General features: G+C 41.6%; 1 protein-coding gene across 1 annotated transcript in view; it reads left to right on the top strand.

The window, feature by feature from the left end:
• The window catches only part of LOC134357470 (uncharacterized), a 64,751-nt gene that overhangs the window by 24,651 nt on the left and 23,069 nt on the right, over positions 1-17,031 (top strand). The window contains exons 5-7 of the mRNA XM_063069085.1: positions 1,540-1,753; positions 4,307-4,406; positions 14,735-14,766. Of these exons, the coding sequence (XP_062925155.1) occupies positions 1,540-1,753; positions 4,307-4,406; positions 14,735-14,766 (346 nt within the window). The remainder of the gene's footprint in view (positions 1-1,539; positions 1,754-4,306; positions 4,407-14,734; positions 14,767-17,031) is intronic.

Here is a 17,031-nt window from a genome sequence, read left to right on the forward strand (position 1 = left end):
CCATCCACTACATAATGTACTGGTTGGGCACAGGAGTACATTCAGCCAGAAACTCATTCCACTGAGATGCAGCGCAGAGCGTTATAGGAAGCCATTCCTGCCTGTGGCCATCAAACTTTACAACTCCTCCCTTGGAGGGTCAGACACCCTGAGCCAATAGGCTGGTCCTGGACTTATTTCATAATTTACTGGCATAATTTACATATTACTATTTAACTATTATGGTTCTATTACTATTTATTATTTATGGTGCAACTGTAACGAAAACCAATCTCCCCCGGGATCAATAAAGTATGACGACTACTACGACGACTACGACTATTGGATATAATCAAAGTTGTTTTTTGCCCCTTCTCTCTGTTTGGCAGCATATTTCTCCCCAGTCTGGATCTCTCTCTCTCTCTTTCAGTAAATAAGTTTACTGAACATAGTCAAGGAAATCAAGAGATGTGGAGTAAGTGCAGGAAAGGTGTGCTGTGGTAAAAGACATCTTTGAATGTATTGATTAGCGGACAAGTTGTCTACTATGGTTTCTTTTTTCTCTTAGAGGTATGTGTGTGTAACTGTCTACCTAATTGCCAATGTGACGGATTTCACTCAGTCAATGCACATGTACACATGTACACAACCATTGTCCTGTCATTCTGCGGTCATTGCGCTGATTGTACGCTCATCAGTGTCTTCCCCGGTTTGTTCTCATAATCGGTCTTAAGCTGAGCAGATGCACTCAGGCTGGCTTTATGGTGCCTTCCCTGCCATACACAACAGAATATGGGGATGTGTAAAGGTGTGCATGTTGTTTGTGTACTATATTTAATGTAGATACTTCTGTTTATTTTTTAAAATGATTGTAACTACCTTATGGGGTGGATCATATTCTAATTCATGAGTAATCTTAAGTTAACTTTGTTAGTATTTAAAGATAGTATGTCCTAGTGCTGAATAAAAAGGAGCTCATTGTCCTCAGGGAGATAGGCTGCCCGGAGTTCACCTGGATAATAATAGTATGAAGCTATTATTGTGTTTTTCTGGTAGTTATCTTTTTGTAAATATTAGTAGTTTTCTTTTTCCTATTTTCATAAGTTTGATTCTTGATACACTTAATAAACACTCTTGCACTAAAGTACTAAGTGACTCCAGCTGTTTTTTTCCTTTGGTCATAACCCATGTATCTAACAGCCTTTTAGTATCTAGGGTGCATGATCTGCTGTTTGACTGGTCCAAGTGAATCTGTTGCAGTTTGCACATGGTGCATTTTGATGTGTGAGAATCCTAACCCTGATGCATCTTGTAAGGTCATGATATTTCACTCTTCCTCCATAATGCAGCCTGTGCCACTCATTGCAGCAAACTATTCCCTGGCTGAAGGGAGGGACGGCCTCCTGTCACAAAGCAGAACCTTTTCCTTTGTGGACCTCATTCACCAGTCTTTTAAGCCACAACCCGAATACTGCAGCACAGTTACTGCAGCATGTGCTATCCTGAGAGCAATGCTTCAGTATTTATTTTTACGTTGTTTTTTCTCTTCAACTATTGTAGAACAATCAACTTCAAGAAGATTTAATGGAAAAATGCCTACATACGAGAGGAGTGGAGCATTCCATTGCCTGCCATTCGTTAACAACTACAATGGGAGGAGAAATGGGAGAGGCAGCCAACACCTTTTACAAACAGTGCCTGAAGGACTACAGGAGAACTCTGAAAATATGTCAATTACATGACATTGCACTCACTGAAAATATGTTAGTGAAAGGTAACACTTAAATCTTAACGTCTCGTTGCCACCTTTTCAATGCTACCAGCAAACGTAGTCTACTTAATATCTAACTTGATTTAACTATTAAAATCATTGTTTTGTGCTCACTTGACCTCTTGTTCACACAATGCCCCATTGTAATGAATTGATCTGCACAGTTTTTCACTGTACTTACATAAATGTGACAATAAAAGCACAATTTACCTATTTTTTCAGCTAAGCCTCTGAGTCATACAATTACAGTACAGAAAAAGGCCCTTCAGCCCAACTGGGCCATGCTGAACAAGGGTCTCATCTAAGCTAGTCTCATTTGCTTGCATTTGGCCCATATCCCTCTAAACCCAGCGATACCCAACCTGGAATCCAGACCCCTTGCTTAATGGTATTGATCTATGGCGTAAAACAAAAAGGTTGGCCACCCCTGCTCTTAACCTTGTCCATGTGCATGGATGAAAGAAAAATGCAGAGTCAAGTGTGAGTGAGAAGTTAGATTGATCCTTGAGTAGGTTAAAAGGTTAGCATAATACCATGGGCCGAAGGGCCTGTACTGTGATGTACTGTTCTCTGCTTTTTGTACTGGTCCAAGTAGCTTTTAAAATTGTTAATGTATTTGCCTTAACTACTTCCTGTCCTCTGGCTACTCATTCCTTATACTGATGACAATCTGAATGAAAAATTGCCCCTCAGATTCCTATTAAATCAGTACCCTCTCAACATAAATCTATATTCTCTAGTTGTTGATGCGGGAATCCTGCGCCTATTCACCTGATCTATTCCCTTTATAATTTTATACACTTCCATCAGATCAACCCTCATTCTCCTGTGTTCCAGCAAATAAAGTCCAGACCTGCTCACTCTACCTCCATAACCCAGTCCCTCAAGACCTGGCAACATCATTGTCTCCGAGGGCCATCACGTTGTTGTGGTGGAGAGGGTTGTGAGTTCCTGAGCTCCCGATACCAATGCGCTTTGTTCCTGTAGGGTCACCCATGGGGATAAAGTCAAAGGGAAGGTTCCAGACATTTGGTATGCTGGTCTCCATTGATCGGAAGTTGACGAAATTATATAAGGCATTGTTGAGGTCATCCCAGTACAGGAAAGATAATATTAAACCAGAAGGAGAACAGAGAAGATTTATCTGGATGTTGTCAGGACTTGGGGGCCTGAGTTACAAGGAGATGTTACATAAACTAGGACTGTATTATCTGGTATGCAAGAGACTGAGTGATACCTTGATAAAGATATACAAGACGACGAGAGGCATAGACAGGGTGAAAGCATGTAGTTATTCCAGGGAAAGAGTGCTAAACATAAGAGGACATAGGTTCAAGATCAGAGATCTCAAGGACTCTTTACCTCAGGTTCTTGATATTTATTGCGAGCTTCTTCCCTGAGGCAGTGACACTGCTGAACCTCTCATCACAGCGCTAAGCAGTATTGCATCCATATTGTACTGTCTCAGTACTTTTATATTTGTGTGCTGTAGCACTTTTTTAAAATTCACAGTTATTTTGTAAATAACACTATTCTTTGCATTTCTGGTCAGATGCTAACTGCATTTCATTGTATCTGTACTCCGCATAATGACAATAAAGTTGAATCTAATCTAATCTAATTTATTCTTTTGTATTTGCAGTGTTTGCTGTCTTTTGTACATGGGTTGTTTGTCCATTCTGTTGGGTGCAGTCTTTCATTGATTCTGTTGTGTTTCTTGGATTTACCCACAAACTGTGCAAATACCAAAGCAAAAGATAATAGTAAATAAATAAGCAATAAATATCGAGAGCAGGAGATGAAGAGTCATTGAAAGTGAGCAGCTTCTTCATGCAAAGGTGGTGATTATTTGGAATGAGCTGCCAGAAATTTAGCTGAGTTGGGCACATTGGCAATATTTAAAAGCAATCTAGATACGTACATGGATAGGAGAGGTTTAGAGGGCTTTGGGCCAAAGAAAGGCAGATGGGACTAGCTTGCTGGGTATAACAGTAGTTAGATTGAGGGTCTTGGCCCAAAACGTCGACTGTACCACTTCCTATAGATGTTGCCTGGCCTGCTGCATTCACCAGCAACTTTTATGTGTGTTGCTTAAGTTAGATTGAAGGGCCTGTTTCCATGTTATGACTCTTTGTGAAATATAGAGCCTGTGTATATATCTTTAAAGATTGAAACATGTAGTATCAAAGAGTATGTATTTAAGGTGAGAGGGGAAAAATTACAAAGGACATGTGCGAGGTTTTTTTTTTAAAAGCACAGTGGTATGGGCCTGCAATATACAGCTAAAGATGGTGGTAGAGTCAAATAGTATAGCAGTATTTAATAGATTCTTAATAAGGCACATGAATATGCAGAGGAGAGGGATATGGTCAATGTGTGCTTGAGGAATCAGATTAATTAGAAATCATTTGTTTAATTAGCTCAGCAAAACTTCCTTGTCCAAAGCTCTTGTGCTATATGTTATTTGAAATATCAGCTGTATAGTAATGACCCCCTTGGGGCATTGAATCTAGCATTACAATTCAGTGTATTCATCAAATTGTCTTTTCCATGCAGCCTTACTTCACCCTGGAGACCTAGAGCAAAGTTTGAGGCAAAGACAATCCGGGACTGGTGTAGTATCTGATAATACTAAGAAGCAACGGCTTTCCACCAGGTGAGAATGGGAGCCAGACCATGTTGCAATTTGTTTATATATTCATTTCTGGGATCCAGCTTCAGGGATTGGACAGGCTAGATGCAGGAAGATTGTTCCCGATGTTGGGGAAGTCCAGAACAAGGGGTCACAGTTTGAGGATAAAGGGGAAGCCTTTTAGGACCGAGATTAGGAAAAACTTCTTCACACAGAGAGTGGTGAATCTGTGGAATTCTCTGCCACAGGAAACAGTTGAGGCCAGTTCATTGGCTATATTTAAGAGGGAGTTAGATATGGCCCTTGTGGCTACGGGGGTCAGGGGGTATGGAGGGAAGGCTGGGGCGGGGTTCTGAGTTGGATGATCAGCCATGATCATAATAAATGGCGGTGCAGGCTCGAAGGGCCGAATGGCCTACTCCTGCACCTATTTTCTATGTTTCTATCTGAGACAACCTATATTGCCCCTCCCTAATATCCCTTGAGAAATTGGTGGTTAACAATCTTGAACAAGAGAATAATTGAGGTGTATTTTGTTAATGGTAGATAATGTAGAAGTGTAATGGTGACAGAAGATATAACTATTTATTTTGGCTGATGGTGTGTCAGTCAAACAAGTTACTTGCGATTGCTTGTCTGTGGGTCACTTGATGCTAATCAAGAAGTGGTGGAAGATGGTTCACATCTAGTGAACTGCTGTTCTTGGAAAGGTTGAGAAACTTAGATCAGAAAGTATTGTAACAGAAACATTGAAAAAAGCATTGGATAGAGACGAGATAATTCAGCTCTTGGCAATAAGGAACAGTGTGTGAGAAGTTGGAGTAAACAGTTGGTTTTATCTCAAGTAGACTCAGTACAATGGAAAATTTACCTCTGAAATCTCCACCCTATTCTTTCCTCTCTATGATTGTGTGACTCTATACCAAATTTTGCAGTGCTAAGTCATTGTTCGTTGCCTATGTTCTTCCATGTTTTGTCACGCAGCTAGCAGCATCAGAAATAGATTCATAGCTAAGGAAGTTTATAATGATGAACAATGGATAATTCCCTGAGTAATCTATCAAAGTCTATGGAATTCATCTTCAACAGGGCTTTCAGAGTCCTTGGCTGGTGGCAGTCCACCCCATTAGGTACTGAATACACAACTGGACCCTTAATCACATCATCCAACATGTGTTTTCTGTTTCAAAGTTTCAGTGTTGTAGAAAAGATAAGGAGTTAAAAGAGGTGGGGAGTTGCACTGCTGAACAGGGATAATATCACAGCTCCTCTCAGAGACATAATGGAGGGCTTGTCCACTGAATCTGTATGTATGGAACTCAAAAATGGGAAGGGTGCAATCACTGTAATAGGTTTGTACTACAGTCCCCCAATAGCACTGAGACATTGAGGAACAGATATGCAGGCAGATTAAGGAAAGGAATAAAAACAAAAGAATTATTGTCATAGGGACTTCAAATTCCCTCATATAATCTGGGATCTTCTGAATGCGAGAGGTTTAGATAGGGCAGAATTTGATAGGTGCATCCAGGAGGGTTTCTTAAATCAGTGTGTAGATAGTCCATCACGAGGAAGGGCTGTACTGGATCTCGTGTTGGGCAGTAAGCCTGGCCGGGTGACAAGTGCTCAGTGATTAAGTAGTTAGGGAACAGTGACTACAGCTCATCAAGTTTTAAGAAAGCTAAGATAAAGACGTTGCAGGAGAGTATTAAACTTGAGCAGGACAAATTATGGGAGCATTAAACAGGCAGGGAGAGTTAATTTGGAAAGTTTTTTTGCACAAGTCCACATCTGTCATGTGTAGAGTTTTTGAAAAGACCAGCTGCAAGGAGTACAGGAACTCTATGTTCCAATCAGAAGCAAGGACAAGGATGGCAACGTAAGAGAACCTTGGATGTCAGAGAGGTGATGAAATTAGTCACGAAGAGAAAGAAAAGGCATGTAAAGCTGAAGAAGCTAGATTCCAACAGAGCACAGTAGGATTATAAAGATGCAACAAAACAACTCCTCAAGAAGTGACTGTGGCCTTGACCAATATCTTCGTGTCCTCTCTAGCCACAAGTGAGGTCCCGGAAGGATGGCAAGTAGCTAATATTCAAGAAGGGAACCAGGGATAATCCTAGCAACACACGCAAAATTGTGTGTACTAATCGGGTTTCCAGCATCTGCAGATTTTCTTTTGTCAGGGATAATCCTGGAAACTATAAACCAGTGAGTCTGACATCAGTAGTAGGCAAGTTACTGGAGAGAATTCTGAGGGATAGGATTTGTGAACATTTGGAAAATCATGGCCTAATTAGGGAGAACCACCATGGCTGGAAGCAAGTCATGTCTTTTTCAATTGTTTAAGCTTTTTTTTGAAAAAGTGACGATATACAGCATATAAAAAGTATTCAACCCACCCCTTTGGAAGTTTTCATGTTTTATTGTTTTACAACCTTGAATCACAGTGGATTTAATTGGGCTTTTTTGACTCTGATCAACAGAAAAGACTCTTCCATGTCAAAGTAAAACCATACTAATCTAAATTTCAATTATTAAACACAAATTAATCAATTGCATAATTACTCACCCCCTTCAAGTTACTATTTAGTAGATGTATCTTTGGCAGCAATTACAGCCTTGAGTCTGAGTGGATAGGTCTCTATTAGCTTTGCACATCTGGACACTGCAATTTTTCTCCATTCTTCTTTAAAAAACTAGTCTAGCTCTGACAGATTGCATGGGGATCCCGAGTGAACAGCCACTTTCAAGTCCATCCACAAATTCTCAATTGGATTCAGGTCTGGACTCTGACTTGGCCACTACAAGACATTAACTTTGTTGTTTTTAAGCCATTCATGTGTAGCTTTGGCTTTATGCTTGGGAGTCATTGTGTTGTTGGAAAACATATCTTCTACCAAGTCACAGTTCTTTGCAGACTGCATCAGGTTTTCCTCCAGGATTTCCCTATATTTTGGTGCATTCATTTTACCCCCTACCTTCACAAGCCTTCCAGGGCCAACTGCAGGAAGTGTCCCCACAGCATGATGCAGTCACCACCATACTTCACAGTAGGGATGGTGTGTTTTTGATGATGTGCAGTGTTTGTCTTGTGCCAAAGAGTTCAATTTTGATTTCATCAGACCATAGAACCTTCTTCCAGCTGACTTCAATGCCTCCCACATGCCTTCTGGCAAAATCAAACCTTGATTGCATAAGAGTTCTTTTCAACGGTGACTTCCTCTTTTCCACTCTCCCATAAAGCTGCAACTGGTGAAGCACCCAGGCAACAGTTGTTATGTGCACAGTCTCTCCCATCTCAGCCACTGAAGCTTCTGACTCCTCCAGAAGTCTCTTGGAGGCCTCTCCCCTGCTTGTATTGTCACTCATTTTTGAGGACGGCCTGCTCTAAGCAGATTTACAGCTGTGCCATATTCTTTCCATTTCTTGATGATTGACTTATCTGTACTCCAAGGGTTATTCAGTGACTAGGAAATTTTCTTGTATCCATCTCCTAACTTGTGCTTTTCAATAACCTATTCACAGAGTTGCTTGGAGTATTCTTTCGTCTTCATGATGTACAAACGTTTGTAGTTTTTGCCAGGATACTGACTCACCAGCAGTTGGACCTTCCAGATACAGATGTATGTTTTTCTACAATTAATTGAAACACCTTGACTGCACACAGGTGATCTCCATTTAACTAGTTATGTGACTTCTAAAACCAATTGGCTGCACCAGTGATGAAATGGTGTGTCATAGTAAAGAGGGTGAATACTTATACAGTCAATTATTTTGCATTTTATTAATTTAGATTACTTTGTAGAGATTGGTTTTCACTTTGACACAAAAAGGTCTTTTTCTGTTGATCACTGTCAAAAAAGCCAAATTAAATCCACTGTGATTCAATGTTCTAAAACAATAAAACATGAAAACTTACAAAGGGGGGTGAATACTTCGCTTAATGCAAGGAATTTTAAAAGTTCTTCATTAGCAAAGTTGACATTAGAATGAACATTTCACCCCCCGCCCCCCACCCGTGACCTAGCTGTCTCACTGGTCTGTTCATCTAAACTGGACTGCTTCCAACCCATCACGCTTCTCTCCCTTACCATGAAACCTGCAACCTGTCCCCTTGACATTGTCCTCACTGCCCTCCTGAAGGACGTCTTTGACATAGCCGGTCCCAGCATCCTCTCTATTATTAACAGCTCCCTGGCCACTGGTACCGTTCCAACCTGCTTCAAGCGCGCCATGGTCCAGCCCCTCCTGAGAAAAAACAACTTAGACCCTACCTTGCCTAGTAACTACAGACCTATTTCTAAACTTCTATTCCTGTCAAAGGTTCTCGAAAAGGTTATTCTCAGTCAATTGCTGCCCTACCTACACCAAAACAACATCTTGGAATGATTTCAGTCATGTTTTAAGGCTTATCATAGCACAGAGTCTGCCCCGCTGAAAGTGTACAATGACCTGCTCCTCTTTATCAACTTAGGTGATTCTGCCATTCTAATTCTTCTTGACCTCAGCGCAGCATTTGATACTGTGGATCACGCCATTTTAAAAGACTGTCTCCGGTATGAGGTTGGTGTTGATGGCACTGCCTTGAACTGTTTCACATCCTACCTCAAAAATAGAAGCTTCTCCATCAACATAGGCAAATTTTCTTCTCCCCCCGCTAGTCCCTCCTGCGGGGTCCCATAAGGTGACATCCTAGGTCCCATTCTTTTCTTCTTTTCTTTCTCTCTCTCTCTCGCTCTCTCTTCCGCCCACTGCGCGCCCCCCCAAATCATTCAAAACTACGACATTTCCTTCCATTGTTATGCTGACGACATATAGCTTTATCTCCCCATGAAACCAAACGACCAGTCAAATCTAGCCAGCCTCATGAACTGCCTTGAGGATATAAAGTGTTGGATGGCAAAAAACTTCTTACAACTGAATGAAGGCAAGTCTGAAGTTGTTCTATTTGGCCCCCTGTCTCTATCAAAGTGACAACCAACAGTCTTGGTAACCTGTCCACCCTTGTCAAACCCCATGTCAAATCCCTTGGTGAGATATTTGATTCCATCTTTAAGTTTGACAAGCAAGTTAATGCAGTAGTAAAAGCCAGTTTTTCCCAGCTTCGTACTATTGCCAAAATCAAGCAGTTTCTCTCTTTCAAAGACCTCGAGAAAGTCATCCACACCCTTATATCCTCCCTCTTGGACTACTCCAACTCCCTGTATACTGGGATTAGTTGGTCATCCCTGTCCCACATGCAACTGGTTCAGAATGCCGCAGCCAGGCTCCTGACAGGTGCCCGAAAGAGGGACCATATTACTCCTATCCTGGCCTCTCTCCACTGGCTACCAGTATGGTTCAGAATTGATTTTAAGATTCCCCTGTTTGTTTATAAAGCCCTGAATGGGGTGACCCCCCCCCCTTTATATCGCAGATCTTCTGTCCCCTTATTCTACTTCCAGGTCCCTCAGGTCGGCTGACGTGGGGCTTCTGGCTGTCCTGCGATCGGAATTTAAGCTCAGGGGTGATCATGCTTTTGCTATTGCAGCCCCTAGACTGTGGAACAGCATTCCCCTCCCTATTAGATCTGCCCCCTCCACTGACTCTTCTAAGTCCAGGCTCAAAACTTACTTTTATTCACTAGTGTTTGAATCTTCCTGATGTGGCTGATTTTTGGCTTGTGCCTAGGCCCTTGTGTTGTTTATTTTGTGCCTATAAATTGTTTGCCTTGTTGGTTATGTCTGTGTTTCTTGTATTTGTGATTTTAGCTACTTGTTCAGGTTTGTACAGCACTTTGGTCAACGTGGGTTGTTTTTAAATGTGCTATTTAAATAAACTTGAATTTTTACAGGCACTGTATATTAGTGGTAAGAGAATAACTAGGGAATGTGAGTGAGGTTCTAACTGAATGCTTTACATCTGTATTTACCTCAGATGAGGAGTCATAATTTAAAGGTGATTAGAGGAAGGTATAGGGGGGGATGTCAGAGGTTTAAAAACAAATTATCTAGTGTTTTTTCCAGTGTATATGATGAATAAACTCTTCTTGGGCTTCCTTCCAGCTGGTTACAGGTATCAATTTTAACCATGTTTCGATGACAAACTCTGCCGTCTTCAACAGGGATGCTGCCTAGGCATGACTCTTCTGGCAGTTATATATATCCCTGTCATCTGTCCCTTCTGTATGGTTAGTCCTCAACCAGTCAGGTTGCTGCCATCCCACTTGTTTACAATCGCATTCCAGTTCTTACTTAGAGCGAGACCTTCGTCTTTTTATTCGATTGTAAACAAAGTGGGACAGCAGAAACCTGATTGATTGAGGACTAACCAATCAGGAGGGACGGACAATAGTGGTATATATTGCACCAAGCTAGATATGCCTAGGCATCATCCTTGGCAAAGATGGCAGAGTTTGTCATCGAAATGTTGGTTAAAATCAATACCTGTACCCAGCTGGAAGCCAGAGAAGAGTTTATGTGTCAAAGGTAAGTTTCTTAGAGAGAGTGGTGACTGTATTGAATGTCCTGCCGGGAGTGGTGGTAGAGATAGATACATAAGGAACATTTAGGAACTCTTGGATAGGACTTGGATGATAGAGAAATAGTGGGTTATGCAAGAGGGAAGAGTTAGATTGATATTAGAATAGATTAAAAGGTCAGCACAACATCATGGAACAAAGGCCTGTACTGTGTTGTTCTGTACTATATTATGTTCTATGTCATTGCAAATTCTGAACTAGCAATAATTTTTTCGTACAGTGATATACAGCTGACTATCTCCAAGGGACTTAGAACACAGAACAGCTCTTCGTCCTATAATGCTATGCTGACTTTTAACGTGCTCTAAAACCAATCTAATTATCCTTCCCACATACTCCTCCATTTTTCTGTCATCTATGTGCCTATCTAAAAGTATTTTAAATGTTCCTAATGTGCTTTCCCGGTGGATATGATGAACCCGATTGGATGAGGATGAATCAATCAGGAGGGATGGATGACTGGGTATTTATACCACTGGACTCGACATGCCTTTGCATTATCCCTGATGAAAATGGCAGTTTGTCATTGAAACGTCAATTGAAATCGATACCTTTACTTGGCTCGAAATCCAAGAAGGATTTATTTGTTCTTGATGCATCTGCCTCTGCCTCCGCCCCCAGTAGTGCATCTCATGCAATTACCATTCTCTGTATATATAAGAACCTATCTCTGACACCCCCCTATACTATCCTCCAATCACTATCAAAAGTATGTCTATTGTGTTAGCCATCACCACCCTGGGAAAAAGGCACTGGCTGACATCCAGTAGAATTAGCAGCCAAAGAAGCAGTGTGGATTTCAGAGCATCACTAAAATTTGTATTGTATGAAGACAGAGTCATAGAGCAATACAGCATGGATGCACGTCTTTGTCCCAGTGAGTCCATGCTGACCACTTGGCTACCCAATTAGTCATAATTTCCTGACTTTGATATCTCTTCAACCTCCACCCTTCCTTGTATCCATCCAACTGTTTCTTAAATGATACTATTGCACCTGCATTAATCACTTCCCCTAGCAGCTCATTCCACCCTCTGTGTGGAGAACTGCCATCCTGTCGGTTTTCAAACATTCCCCTTCCATACTAAACCTATGCCCCATATGTTTGAACTCTCCTCTGCTGGGGAAGAGACTGCTACTGTCCACCTTATCCACCTCTCATAATTTAAACACTTCTAAAGATTGCCCCTCATTCTCTAACATTCCAAAAAATAAGAACCTAATCTGGCTTGACATCTCACTATAACTAACTCAGGCTTTCTGGCCCTGGCAATATCCCAGTAAATTTTCTCTGTACTCTTTCCAGTTTAACCACACCTTTTTGATGATAGGGTGACCAAAACTGTACAGAGTGCTCCAAGTGTGGTAATGTAACATTGTTGAGAGTATTAACAATTTTTGCAAATTTTGATGACGTTTTGTTTGGGTATGTGTGATCTTTTTGTTGGGTCAGTGCCTATGTATTCTGTTAGTGTGGTTTTAAATGTAATGATAATTTTGTCTGTGAGCTTAGCTTTGTCATCAGCATTCTATAGAGGCTCTACATCTGTGTTATTGCTGTTGCAGGTTGTGGAGTAAGTTGTTGAAAGAATTCTGTTTTCATCAGTGCTTTGAGGGATGGTGTCTTAATTATTTTCTAGTATAGCATTGTTGTCTTTGGATTGGTTTCTTTCTGGTTCTTGTGCTATTTCATGTTTTACTTGGTTTAATATGTCTATAGGGATTATGTTATTTTTTTATTATCAGTCTATGTTGATCTGTATTCGTTGCGTGAAGGGATATTGTACTATAAACTGTTGAAGTTTGTCACTGTATGCTATCATGTCAGTCTCGAATTCCATTTCTTAATAATATAGATAGATTTTGAATATGTTCACTTCTAATGACCAATTAATAGGTGCCTTTCTTCTCGTAACTGCTTGAGTGGTCTCATTTCAAAGTGGACTGCTCCCCTGAGAAACACGTACAGCAGTCGTACATTGGTGGGCTAATTTAAATGCTGGCAATATCTTTTTCGGGTTTCCTGATGCCTGCCTGCCTGTTCAGCAGAGTTCACTAGCTCTTTGCTTCCTGGCATGCCCTGGTGATCCCCAGGCAGCGGCCGTATTACTCTATTCCATACACATCCCTCCATTTCTAAAGAGAAAAGGTATTGCTTTTTATACCTACACCCAGCTTTTGGTTTCAGCCACCTCTAACATGGAGAACAGACACTGCCCAAAGCACCACCCGATCTGGGTACAGATGTGCCTAGATTTGTTCCTGATTTGGTCCATGGTATTTTATTTCCTACTTGCCCTGAATATCTGTGAAGCGTTCCCTAATCTGCCACCTAAACATGTGTCCGATGGGGGACAGAATTATTGTTGTTATTATTATTCAGTTCCACCCAAATTGCCTTAGTAGACAAGCCCCCCAGTATTTCCTCACTAAACTTTGCTGTGACATTCTCCCTGATAGGTAATGACACACCTTCCCTTTAATGCCTCCACCTCTATCATGTCTAAAACAATAGACCCTGGAACATTGAACTGCCAGTCTTGCCCCTCCTGCTACCAATTCTCACTAATTGCTACAACATCATAATTCTATATATGGATTCATGTTCTTAGTTCATCTGCCTTACCTACATTACACCTTGCATTGAAATTGATACGACTCAAGAACCTTTGTCCCACCATGCTCAACCTTTTGGTTTCCATCTTTACTTGTGGTTTTTCCACAGCCACTCCATTTGATATCCTGTCACTGTGGTTCCTACCCCTCTGAAGCTCTAGATTAAATCACTCCCATTCCCACCGCCCCCCCCCCCACCTAAGTAGGACCAGAAAACATTCCTGGTGGAATATTGGTGGTCCTCTAGTTTAGGAGCAAACTATCCTATTTGTACAGATCCTACCTTCCCTGGAAGAGAACACAGTGATCCATAAAGCTGAAGCCTCTGTCCTGTGCCATCTGCTTAGCCGCCTGTTAAATTGCACTATCTTCCTATTGCTTCCCTCACAAGCATGTAGCATGGGTAGCATTCTTGGGGCCCTCTTATTTACCTTGCAAGTCCACGCTGGAGTTCCTGTCCAGGGAGCCTAACTCCCTGAACTCACTTTGAAGGACCTTATCATTCTTTTTATTTATGCCGTTGGTGCCATGACATCTGGCTGCTCACCATTCTCCTTAATTATGCTGTGCACTCGATCTGAGACTTCCCTGGCACCTAGGAGACAACATACTGCCTGGGAGTCTTGTTATGTTCCACAGAACCACTTGTCTGATCCCCTATTCAACGAATCCCCTATCACTACTGCTTGCATCTTCCCTTCTGATCTACAGACCCTGAGACCTGGCCACTGTGGCTTTCCTCTGGTTGGTTGTGCCAACAATACCATCTAAAACTATATACTTATTGTTGAGGGGAATGGCCACAAGGGTACCAGGCACTGAGTGCCTTTTCCTTTTCTTTACCAAGACAGTAATCCACCTACCTGCTTCTTGTAGCTTAGATGTAACTGCCTCCTTGTAACTCCTATCTATCAATCTTTTAGTCTTCCAAATGATCCGAAGGTCGTCCATCTCCAGCTCCCAATTTCTTAACAAGGTCTACAATGAGCTGCAACCAGATTCACTTCTCACAGGTGTGTTAACAGGGACACTGGAGATCTCCCTGACTTCCCACGCCATGCAAGAGAAGCACCACTGCTCTATGTTCCATTCCCACTGTTCTGTCTGTGCAGAAGGGCCATTTGCCTAGAGACAGGTGCATATCGAATTAATTACATGGTCAAACCATGATGAGTTTTCATTTTTAATATTTCTATTCTATTCCCATTTTCAGGGATTCTCATACAAGTGACAACTTCATCAAAGGTAAACTTTTCCTTACCCAGAGAAATTGGAACAATAATGTGCAAACTATGATCTTTAATTTTAATTGACAATAGAGCATGGAGCCAAGGTCATGGTTCAAAAAGGTATGAATAAGAGGTCCCTGCTGAGGCATGAAGTATTTTGCCACAGATTCTGCCATAATTTTAGCTGTTGCGTTTCTATTCATTAGCATGGCTGACAAAGATCGTAGTGTCTCTATATTATGCATATACTCACTGGATCCTCAATAGTCACATACTTTACGGTGGCTTTGGACTACACATGGCACAAGCCATTCAGTGTTCAGAATGTCTTGCCATGCTCCCACTGTAAGTTTTCCATCACCTCCACACATTATGATTGTCACAGTGTACATTTTATAGATGTGATTCAGTTTCCAGTGCAGGAGTGACATGGCAGAGTATTCTTACAGCCATTCAGCTCCATAAGAATTATTGGGGGGCAGGGAACAGCCTACTATGGGAATGCTACCAGATCTCTAGCATTGAGATGTTCTGTGGCTCTGAGGTGAATGAGGAATAGAGGGGATGCAGTCATAATAAGGGATTCATTGGTTATGGGTACAGACATTCCTAACCTGTGGTTAGGAATGAGATTCCCAGATGGTATGTTGCCAGGGTCAGGGATGCCATAAATTGAGCCCACAACAGGGGGAGGATGTGCAGCAATAAACCATGGTCCACATTGGTCCCAATAACATGAGCAGACGATGAGGTCCTGCAAAGTGAGTTCAGGGAGTTGGGTTACAAACAAGAGAAAATCTGCAGATGTTGGAAATCCAAGCAACACACACAAAATGATGAAGGGGCTCGGCCTGAAATGTTGACTGTACTCCTTTCCATATAGCCTGCTAAGTTCCTTCTGCATTTTGTGTGTGTTTGAGGGAGTTAGGTGCTAAGTTAAAAGCCCGCACCTCCAAGGTGGTGATCTCAGGATTATTACCCATGACACATTGAGGCAAGTATACTAATCATTGAGGTAAAAAACATAAAAGTATTGAAGTTTAACTTGTGGCTTCGGAAATGATGCAGGAGGGAGAGCTTCAGATTGTTGGATCACTGGGCTCTCTTCCACGGCAGCTGGGAGCTGTACAAATGGGCTGGACCTGAACTGCATGGGGACCGATGTCCTTGTGGGAAACTAGTACTGTTCAGGGAATTTGCATTGGAGCTGCAAGTGAGTGGGAGCCAGACTAGCAAAAGATCAAAGTCAAAAGTCAAAATAAATTTTATGATGAAAGTAAGTATATGTCACCAAATACTACCCTGAGATTTGTTTTCTTGTAGACATTCACAGAAGAACAAAGTACAATAGAATGAAGGAAAAACTCCACACCAGCAGACTGACAAGTTGTGCAAGTACATAAGGAAACAAGTAAATAAAGCAGAACTTGTGTTGTAGAGTCCTTACAAAATGAGTCTAAAGGCTGTATTCAATGATCAGTTCATTGTTGTGGCGAGTAAAGTTGTCCATGCTGGTTCAGGTGTGATGGTTGTTTGCTTCCTTGGCCAGGGGGTCTCTGTTTTTCTCCCAAGCTTAGCTTTCTAAGCACTGCAGCTGCCACTTATAAAGATCAAATAGTGTGAGTTTTAACAACTATATTTGGCTTCTTTTTAAACAGACAATGCTGGCTAAGTTGCTTAGTTCAAGGAAGCTTGTAGCCAGATGGAGACAACTGTTTGGCATATCAATAGCTAATAAATAAGTTGGGAGTTTTATATACTCAAAGAAATTGGCTTTACATCCAAATCTCGTAACCAAAATTTTAAATATCGAATATTAATTGCCTAATAATAAAATCTAAAATTCGGGAGGGCGAGCCCCCCCTCCTTTTTAGATTTCTGTAAATACCTTTTGCAGACGACACAAAGGTTGGTGGTGTTGTAGATAGTGTAGAGGATTGTCAAAGATTGCAGAGAGACATTAATAGGATGCAGAAGTGGGCTGAGAAGTGGCAGATGGAGTTCAACCCGGAGAAGTGTGAGGTGGTACACTTTGGAAGGACAAACTCCAAGGCAGAGTACAAAATAAATGGCAGGATACTTGGTAGTGTGGAGGAGCAGGGGGATCTCGGGGTACATGTCCACAGATCCCTGAAAGTTGCCTCACAGGTGGATAGGGTAGTTAAGAAAGCTTATGGGGTGTTCACTTTCATAAGTCGAGGGATAGAGTTTAAGAGTCGCGATGTAATGATGCAGCTCTATAAAACTCTGGTTAGGCCACACTTGGAGTATTGTGTCCAGT

The sequence above is a fragment of the Mobula hypostoma genome, chromosome 2 (assembly GCF_963921235.1).
Source record: "Mobula hypostoma chromosome 2, sMobHyp1.1, whole genome shotgun sequence".
NCBI classification, from domain to species: domain Eukaryota; kingdom Metazoa; phylum Chordata; class Chondrichthyes; order Myliobatiformes; family Myliobatidae; genus Mobula; species Mobula hypostoma.